This window comes from Somniosus microcephalus, chromosome 19, assembly GCF_052327205.1.
Source record: "Somniosus microcephalus isolate GS21.2 chromosome 19, FLI_Smic_1.0, whole genome shotgun sequence".
NCBI classification, from domain to species: domain Eukaryota; kingdom Metazoa; phylum Chordata; class Chondrichthyes; order Squaliformes; family Somniosidae; genus Somniosus; species Somniosus microcephalus.
In genome coordinates, this window is record NC_141005.1 from 66,858,342 (window position 1) to 66,868,984 (window position 10,643).

Sequence of the window (10,643 nt, forward strand, 5' to 3'; positions counted from 1 at the left end):
TCATCCAATTGTTGACCGAACGGCAATTGGAACTGTAGTTTCTGGTGTTCATAGGATAATTGACAGGTGATAATAAAAGACTCATATAAAGTTTGGAATGGAGAATACCCATGTGAGGTCCTGCTTTATTAATGGTCGGTGGACATAGTTGTAACTGCTGATACTTTTTGTATAACAAAATGACGTACAAGCAAAATACCATAGGGTCTAAATCTGGCAAATATTCACAGGATGTGTACATTATTATAATTAATTTTAATCCTGTGGCAACAAACGTATACCTTAAATCTGCATTTTCAATGTGCAATTCTCTGCAGATTCAGATATATTTGTGATATGAATATTGTAATAAACTGTAAATATGTGAATAGGTGCTAATAAGAATAAGCGGCAGTGTGAACTGCATAATGCTTTTTTTTGCTTTCCAGTCGGTTGATTGGCATGGAATCTTTCACCTTAAGCGTGAATCAACCAATAAATGCAAAGATACTTGTGTGACAAATTCTGTAACCAGGGGACTCGAATGAGTTGAATGAAGCCGTTATGTAAACAGGCCTGTGGTTTTAGACGATTACAGAATGATACAGCAAAGAAGGAGGCCATAGCACTGCACATATTCCCACTTCATTTTTGTCAAATTCCATCTTGAAAGTTACCATTGAATCTGCTTCCACCACACCTTGAGTCAGTGCATTCCAGATTATAACAGCTTGCTGCGTGATTTTTTTTCATGTCACCTCTACTTCTTTTGTCAATTACTATAACTTTGAGTCCTTTGGTTACCGACCCTTCTGCCACTGTAAACAGTTTCTCCTTTATTACTGTATAAAAACCCTTCATGACTTTGAACACTTCTATCAAATCCCGCTTAACCTTCTCTGCTCTAAGGAGAACAACACCGGTTTCTCAAGTCTCTCCACGTAATTGAAGTCTTTCATCCCTGGCGCCATTCTATTAAGTCTCCACTGCATCTACTCTAAGGCCTTGATATTTTTCCTAAAGTGTGGTGCCCAGAATTGGCCACAATATTCCAGCTGGGGTCTAACTAGTGTTTTATACTCACTTGCTTTTGTACTCTGTGCTTCTATTTTTGAAGCCAATGATCCCGTATGCCTTTTCAATAGCCTTTCAAACTTGTTCCGCCACCTTCAAAGACTTGTATAAATACATCCCCAGCTCTCTCTGTTCCTGCACCCGCTTTAAATTTGTACCATTTAGTTTCTATTGCGTCCCCTTATTCTTCCTACATAAATGAATAACTTCACACTTGGCTGCGTTAAATGTAACCTGCCATGCATCTGCCCATTTCTCCATCCTAATAGGAATTATTTCATTTCGATGTAATTTCAAATCGCACAAAGTATAACAATCTCAAAAATAAGCCAATTATTAGAATATTTAAAAGAAAAATAACGTCAGTGTCAAAATATATATTTTTCCTGCTAAATTATCTGATGTTTGTATTGAGAAAACAATTGTCAATATGTGGTATAAATTAGATTAAAGCTTTCACTTTAAGATATTCTCGCGTAAGTGGACTTGGTAGAGAAGGCTCAAATAAACCGCAGTGTGCTAACATCTTTGAGTTATTCATAAGAAGTTAATTCATTTTAAAGATTATATATCATCAAGCTATACTTTGTAGAGTTGTAGCTGAATTTCTACGGAAGGATCCCTAAGTGTATGAAGATTGTAGTTATACATTGCACAGTTAGAACAGCACTGCCTTTACAGGGACGCAAATATCGATTAAAGTTGCTTCCTAATGCGTACATCTGACAGGCGTAAAAGGAAAGCTTTAAAGTATACATCTTAGTGAATTTGTCAAAAATGCTGACTTCTTTATGCTGTTTACACAATTATAAATTTCAACACGTTACTGTACTTATCAATAAGTCATGCGAGTGATGTGCAACATCACACTATAGTTCGGTTCTGTTATCCAATGTCCCCTTCTCCAGTTTGGAAGTCTTGTGACGTGGGGGCCTGATCATAGATGCTCAATTGGGATTCGTAAAGTCAGCGCTCATTTGCATAATTAAGGAACACGTGGTAATACGCCCTCATTCTTAACATTGATAAGACAAGCCGAGCCCGGTAAACATTAATATCTTCTGCCTGCAAACTGCCGAGGTTTCTGAGACTAACTGAATTCACGATGTCTGAGTGGGTGCGGGTCATCACAACGCTGATAATTTGCGCAGTCTGTAAGTATTCAGCAAACGTTTCGTTGGATTCATTGTGAATAATCTTTTGTTGTATAGATATATTAAGTGACGATATTAATCATATGACGCCCAGCCTCTAACATTGTTCCATCCTTTTATAGGTTCAAACGCGCAGATTACATTAACTCAACCGCAATCGTTATCCATCGCGCCGCAAGGAACGGTGAAAATAAGTTGCAGCGTGTCTGGGGGTACTTTGGGAAACTCTGACATAGGATGGTACCAGCAGAAACCCGGGAATGCTCCTCGATTTCTACTCTATCATGATCTTAACAGTGAAACCAAGGGTTCCGGGATTCCTGATCGATTCTCTGGAAGGAGTCAATCGTCAACCAACGCCGCATATTTAACCATCAGCGGGGTTCAACCCGAGGACGACGCCGACTATTATTGTGGTTGGTATATCTACGGCTTCGGTGGGGGCACCAAGCTGACTGTGCTGAGTAAGTAACTTTTACTAGATTAATTCTGCTCAATGGATATTTTCTTTTTTTCTTTTATGCAACAAATAGTCAAATGCATTCTCATTTGGATTATTAATATAATATGAGGTAGATGAAACAATTGGTGCTGTAGGTTACAACCAAGGTTGAAACGGTGATTGGTTTATTAGGGACATAAAACAATCACATTTTGAAACCATTAAGGAAACAGTGAGGTTTATTCTATGATTAGTTTTACCCTTGGAGCTGAGATAGTGAACAATAGAAGCAATTCATAGATTGTAAAAACCGGTGCTTAAATAGCAAATAGCAAATAAGCAAAAACAGAACGAGTCAAAGAGACAGCCGGAGAGATAGATAGACAGCTGAAGACAGAGATAAAGACACAGAGAAATAGAGAGGGGTAGATAGATAGAGAGTGCGAGAGAGAGAGAAGCATATTGGTGCCTCCCTTAATTTCTGGTGCACTGAGAAATTTTAACGGATGTTAATTTCGTATTAATGGGTAATAATCACCAGGAGCTTGTCCAATATCCCAAAATAACACCGAGCTCAAGACATACTTTCGATAACAGATACTATTTCTCACTGTGAAAGGCTCGCTATGTGCAACGAATTTCTGTTGTAAACAGAGGGTTGTGATTTCATTATATCTAGAGCTCAGAGAGAAAACTCGACACGTTAATCTGAAGTCGGCAACTATCTGTTGTTTTTTTACCAGTTAATATTTCGATATATAATTGTCTGCTGAGATTTTACGTTTGCGAATTTATATATAATTTGAGTGCAAGTATGCACAGGTACATACAATACCTGATATAGAGAGGCTGGATTGACGCCCATTCATACCGTAAAGCTATTAACTAGAATACTGTTGGAAACATCTGTTTTCTGCCTTTGGTTTCGGTGACACAAAATGATTTTGATTTCAACCAAAAGTTACAGGTCTTTATGCAAATCCTAGCATGATAAACACAAAGGGATAGGATTTGAACTGAATTTCCCCCCGAATTCCTTGCGGGACCATTGGCAGAAACGGCGTAAAGGATATTTTCCAGATTTATATATTGTTAATGTAATATTCTTCAAGGTAGCAAATGTTTTACTGCTCCGTATGTAAACATCATCCCCGAGTTATATTACAACCACATGTTAGTCCATATTTAAAGATTATTATTCTTCAGAAATTAAACGTTAATTTGCTCCCTATGTGAGAACATTTCCTCGGTGTACTAAATGTAATGAAATAGTAAATCCCTTTGTAAAGAGAGGTTTTAACCAGTTTGATACTGGGAATAGAGATATCCGGTTTGTTCCATGGAAAGACGCCAAATTGACGGTAAATGGTCTGGCCATTCGAGTCAAACGACGTGTTGAGTTTTAGAGTACATTGCTGTGATTTAGGAAGAAAATGAAATAAAGAACTTGCATTTATCTAGCGCCTTTCGCGACCTCAGGGAAATACTTTACGGTAAATGAAGTACTTTTGCAGTGTAGTCAATGTTGTAATTTGGAATTGTGGCAGCCGATTTGGGCACAGCAAGTTCCCACAATTTGCAATGTGATAATGACCAGATAATCTGTTTTAGTGATGTTGGTTGAGGAATAATATTGCCTAGGCCATCAGAGTGAACTCCTCTGCCCTTCTTCAAAAAGTGCTATGGGATCATTTACAGCCACCTGAGATGGCTGCCTAACGACAGTTTTACGTCTCATCTTAAAGACTGCACCTCTACCAATGCAGCACTCCCTCATTACTGCACTGGAGCGTCAGCCTACATTTTCTGCTCAAGTTTTTGGCGTGGGGCTTGAGACCACAACCTTCTGACTCAGAGACCGAGAGTGCAACCACTGAGTAAGGAGTTTCCTTACCCCTAAAAAACAACCCTTAACCCCTCCGTCCTTGCAAACCACTGCCCCTTCTCCAAACCCCCTTTCTTCTCCAAAGTCCTTGAAGCTGTTGTCGCCTCCCAAATCCGTGTCCATCTTTCCCAGAACTCCATGTTTGAATCCCTACAATACAATTTCTGTCCCTGCCACAATACCGAAATAGCTGTCATCAAAGTCACAAATGACATCCATTGTGACTGTGACAAAGGTAAACTATCCCTCCTCGTCCTTCTCCACCTGGCTGTAGCCTTTGACACGATTGGCGACTCCATCCTCCTCCTACGCCTCTCCACCATCGTTCAGCTGGGTGGGGCTGCACTTGCCTGGTCTATATAATCATCGCCAGAAAATCAGCTGCAATGTTCCGATATCCAGTACAGGATGTGCAGAAATTTTCTCCAATTAAATTTTGGGAAGACCGAAGCCATTTTCTTCAGTCCGCACCACAAACTTGGTTCCCTAGGCACTGAATCCATCCCTCTCCCTAACATCCGTTTGAGGCTGAAGCAGACTGATCACAACCTTGGTGACAAATTTGACCCGGAAATGAGCTTCCGACCATCTAAGACGACAGCAAAATACTGCAGATGCTGGAAATCCGAAATAACAACAGAAAATGCTGGAAAAACTCAGCAGGCCAGGCAACATCCGTGGAGAGAAACTAAGACGGCCTATTTCCATCTCCGTAACATCACCCGTCTCCGCACCTGCCTCAGCTCATCTGCTGCTGAAATCCACATAAGTACATAAGAACATAAGAAGTAGCAGCAGGAGTAGGCCATACGGCTATATTTCAATAAAATCTATCACATCCATGCCCATGTTACCTCTAGATTTGACTGTTCCAACGCACCCCTGGCTGGCCTCCTTATAACCTACATCTTCGACCAAGCAATTGGTCATCTGCCCTAATTTCTTCTTATATGGCTTGGTGTCAATGTTTTTCTTATAAGGCTCCTGTGAAGCCCTTGGGTCCTTTTACTGCATTAAAAGCGCTATAACAATACAAGTGGTTGTTGTTGTTGTTGTACATGTGTGTGATATATATTATAGGACTGCAGTATCTTTCTTTAATAAACAATCCTTTTCATTACAGCCAGAGAGTCGTCCAGCCCTTCGGTGTCGCTTCTCCCGCCAGCTTCCGATCAGATCTCTGCAGCAAAGGCGGCGACCCTGGTGTGTTTGGTGAATAACTTTTTTCCGGGTTCGGTGGAAGTTTCGTGGAGCGTAGACGGCCAGATCACGGACACTGGTGTCCAGACAACTCGGACCGTACGGGACACCGACCAGGCGTACAGTGTGAGCAGTTATCTGACCCTGTCCGCCACCGAGTGGAACTCACACGAAGTGTACACCTGCGGGGTTACACATGAGTCTCTCGGGTCTCAACTCACGCAAAGCATTAAGAGATCAGGCTGCGAGTGAAAGAGAAAACCCGCGCACGCGGCACAAACTGTTATTCATCGCGCGTTTATGCTCGAAGACGGGGTTTAGTTATTGACAATGCATTTCTTTCTATTTTCATGCACCTGACCTATAATAGTGATTTAAATCTATTCACATTGTGGCAGAAACCTTTAACCTTGTAATTGTGACGTAGAAACATTTGTGTAATAAAGAATGATATACATGTGTTATGCGGTGTGTTTTGTGAGTGAGTGTTGGGGAGAAGCGATACAATTTAGCTCTGAAAGCCATTGATAATATTTATAGCTTTGTAAATGCATTGCGCTCATGACCTCATCTTTTGCATCCAATTTGACTTGATGCATAATCGTTATTACATTTCAGTAAATAGCGAGCACAAGCAGAAATTGAACATCGATATAATTTAGTTCTCACCTTCTTCACACATTTTACGTCAATTTTTTTTAGTTCACACTGAGTTTTCATTTAACTCTTTTGATTTAATTCCAACATGGATTAAAGCAGCATTTAGAAAATCTAGACATAAATGTATACACAGTGAGAGTACAATTGGAGTATATGTCAACACGTACGTATTTTTGATCTAGTGTTAAAAATAGTTTTGTAATTTAATTTAATGGTGGGATTAGCTCAAAAAGCAGAAAGTTGAAATATTTCAATGGTGGTTGAAGCCTTCAATTAAAGCAAGAAGTAACTTACATTTATAGAAGTATCAGCTGACTGCCCATCTGTGTACAAATTGTATTGAAATTGCGGTCTGTTCTCACATGGTAGTAACTCCAGCATCTCACGTACTCAAGGCTCCCTCGCCGAAATCACCAGCAGTAGACAACCTATCCCAGAAGTGGGTCCCATGTGAGGACGTGAGGTTGCCTGCCTTACTTCCTATGTTACATTGATGCCCAAAACAATACAGCTTCTCATTTATGCAGCACGCCCTGCATTCGTAACCATGACTCCAAAATACTGAATAAAATGTGCAAGCAAGGCGTGGAATAAAATACTTCATCGTATTTCCAACTACAGCCGCTGATAATCGCCATAACCGTATTCCATTTCACCTTTCAGATTGGCATACTATGGGACTTTTCTTCTCTGTGTAGCTTCAAGCCTTCCTCCCAAACGGCAGGCAGTTCTGCATTAAATATCGGGCTCGTTAGTCGTCACCATCAATGGTGTCTCCCAGATAATTGGTGCCATATCAGAAAATCGCTGTGCCTTTCCCGCGATGCTCGATAGGCTTCCCCACTGTGCGCGAGGCCCTACTTTTAAGGCGAGTGAAAGGCGCGCAGAGGTGGAGACATTCAGGCAGGGAAATTCAAAACTTAGCGTCTATATGGCTCAAAATGGGACCGCCAATGGTGGAGTGAATGAAGTGGGCGATGCACAAGTGTCCAGATTTGGAGGAACAAAGAGACTCCCTTAATACTCGTTAATTTTTAACATAATGGAGAAAAAAGTTTAGATGGACCATAATGTATGTTTAGAAGTCAATATGCTTTTAAAACCCCAGTTACACCTAATCTAACAAGATCTAACTTTTAATGGAATATTTAACAGCGATATTACATAAGAACATAAGAAGTAAGAGCAGGAGTAGGCCATGGCCACTCGAGCCTGCCCCGCCATTCAATAAAATCATGGCTGATCTGGGCCGCAACACCACTTTCCCGCCGGCTCCCCATAACCCTTGACTCCCCTATAGCTCAAATATATGTCTACTCCGTCTTGAATATATTCAATGACACCGCCTATACAGCTCTCTGAGGTAGAGAATTCCAAAGATTCACGACCCTCTGAGAGAAGAAATTCCTCCTCATCTCCGTTTTAAATGGCCGACCCCTAATCCTGAAACTGTGCCCCCTAGTTCTAGATTCCCTTCCCTGCATCTACCCTGTCAAGCCCCCTCAGAAACGTATATGTTTCAAGAAGATCCCCTCTCATTCTTCTAATCTCCAATGCGTATAGGCCCAACCTGCTCAACCTTTCTTCGAAAGACAACCCCTTGGTTTCAGGAATTAACCTAGTGAACCTTCTCTGAACTGCATCCAGTGCAAGTATATCCCTCCTTAAATAAGGAGCCCAAATCTTCACGCAGCATTCCAGGTGTGGTCTCACCAGCATTATGCACCGTTGTAGCAAGACTTCCCTACTTTTAAATACCATCTCCCTTGCAATAAAGCCCAACATTCCATTTGTCTTCCTAATTACTTGCTGTACCTGCATGCTAACTCTTTGTATTTCATGTAGGAGGATCTCTAGATACCTCTGTACAGCAGCATTGTGTAGTCTCTCTCCATTTAAATAATAATATGCTTTTGTATTTTTGCTACCATAGTGGATAACCTCACATTTTTCCACATTATACTCCATCTGGCAAATTGTTGCCCACTCAGTTAACCTATTTACATCCGTTTGCAGACTCTTTTGGGTGCCATCTTACCTTTCAGTGCGAGTTGGGAGTGGGTCAGCTGACTTGCGGGTTTCGATCCCGTCCCCAACGACGCCCGACGCACCGACGTGATTTTAGGTCAATTGGCCTTGTTAAGCCGGCCCTGCGGGCTTGCCGGCCAATTCAGAAAAAGCCGTATCAGATGACGTCAACTGATGACACGTCATCTGCCGGTTTTCTTAAAAGAGACATGCTCATTTTTTTTGACAGATGATTTTTCAGTGTTTGACAGCATTGAGGTGCTGCAAACACTGCCAATCACTGTACAAAGTTGAGCCTTTGCAACAAAGCTTTCCAGAGACTTCTCCTTAGGATAAAATAGAAGGCAGCTGCAGGTGAGTTTACAGAAGCGAACTGTCACATGGCGAGAGAGCTTCTCCCAATGAGGTGGGACTACACAAACAAATCAAACCTTATTACCTACAGAAAAGTCTAAATAGATTAAAAATGATTTCCCCAACATTTTCTTACCTCTGAAACTCACCAGTGTACCATTGGATCCTTTATAACACTTCTGCAGCTGTCATCAATGCACAAACCTTACAATAGACCCACAGCACGCCACACTTACCCTGGCGTGGTGTCTGGTCGTCGGGAAGCCCGCAGTCGACCTGACAAAATTGAAAAAGCCTCTTAACTGCCTGTTAACTACCTGTTAACAGGCAGTTAAGTGCCTATAATCATCTACCCGCCGCTAGGTGTCGCGTCCTCGTGCAAATCGGGGACCCGACACTTGGGAAGATTGTATGGAGGCGGGTTGACAGTGGGCTCGGGATCCGCTGTCAATCTTTGTAATTTTGCCAGCAGTCCCACTTCCAAACCCGCCCTCTGAGCGCCGGGAAAATCCCCCCCTTTGTGTCCTCTTCACAACTTGCTTTCCCACCTCTCTTTGTATCATCAGCAAATTTGGTGACAGTACACAGGGTCCCTTCGTCAAAGTCATTAATATAGATTGTATATAGTTGAGGCTCCAGCTCTGATCCCTATGGCACCCATTAGTTACAGTTTGCCAACAGGAAAATGACCCATTTATCCCGACACTTTGTTTTCTGTTAGTTAACCAATTCTCTATCCATGCTAATATATTACCCCAACCCCTTGAGCCCTTATGTTGGGCAGTAACCTTTTATGTGGCACCTTATCAAATGTTTTCTGGAAATTCAAATTCACTACATCTACTGGTTCCCCTTTATACACGCTGCTCGTTACATCCTCAAAGAACTCTAGTAAATTTGTCAAACACGATTTCCCTTTCATAAACCATGTTGATCTGCTTGATTGTAATCTGATTTTCTAAATGACCTGCTATTACTTCCTTAATAATGATTTCCAGCATTTTCCAAATAACAGATGTTAGACTAACTGGCCTATGGTTTCCTGCTTTTTGCCTTCATCCTTTCTTGAATAGGGGCATTACATTTGCGGTTTTCCAATCCGCTGAGACATCTCCAGAATCCAGGAAATTTTGGTAGATTACAACCAACGCATCCACTCTCTCTGCAGCCACTTCTTTTAAGACTCTAGGATGTAGGCCATCAGGTCCAGTGGACTTGTCAGCCTTTATTCCCAACACCTAGCAGGAGAATGGCAGCAGATGCATGGGAACACGAACACCTCCAATTTCCCCTTCAAGGCACACACCATCCCAACATGGACACGTGTAGATGTTCCTTTATCATCGCTGCATCAATTCTTTCATTCCTCGCTTCTCGGATACTATGTCCTCCCAAATGCCTACCCAACTCTTCAGGACTCCTTGATCTTCCTACTCTCCTGCCACCATCCGAGGTTTGCCTCCCTCTTAGATAAGACTACAGATTTCCAATGTGCCTCGCTCAGCACCCTTCGAATTGCCCATTGAGGCACTCATCGCTGTCTCCTTACGAGCAGCAACCAAAACTGTCCCATGCTACTCTCTTGTGCGTCTTCTCAAACCCATCTCCTCTGCCTTCTCCATCTCCCCTCCAGCAGCAGGTGCACGGAGGTCATGGACTTATTTGTCACTAAGTTTGAGACCATCCATTAAGCTGCCTCTGCCACTCCCCTCACTTCTCCTAGCCCACCGGGCCATACTCCCCCTTAGGATATGCCTTGCCTAGCCCTGAACTTGCATATTTCTCTAGTTTCGCTGCTATCTCTCCACATGCCATCTTATAACTTATTTGGACCACGAGACCCACCTCCTGCTCCCTGGTCTCTATT

At 42.0% G+C, this 10,643-nt stretch overlaps 1 protein-coding gene across 1 annotated transcript; it reads left to right on the forward strand.

The window, feature by feature from the left end:
• The first annotated feature begins 2,117 nt into the window (after window positions 1-2,117).
• On the forward strand, window positions 2,118-6,196 carry LOC147104575 (immunoglobulin lambda-1 light chain-like). Its single transcript, XM_085962158.1, has 3 exons — window positions 2,118-2,207; window positions 2,330-2,671; window positions 5,658-6,196. The coding sequence occupies exons 1-3, from the start codon at window positions 2,159-2,161 to the stop codon at window positions 5,984-5,986; spliced, it is 720 nt and encodes a 239-aa protein (XP_085818284.1). The 5' UTR covers window positions 2,118-2,158; the 3' UTR covers window positions 5,987-6,196.
• The last annotated feature ends 4,447 nt before the right edge of the window (window positions 6,197-10,643 follow it).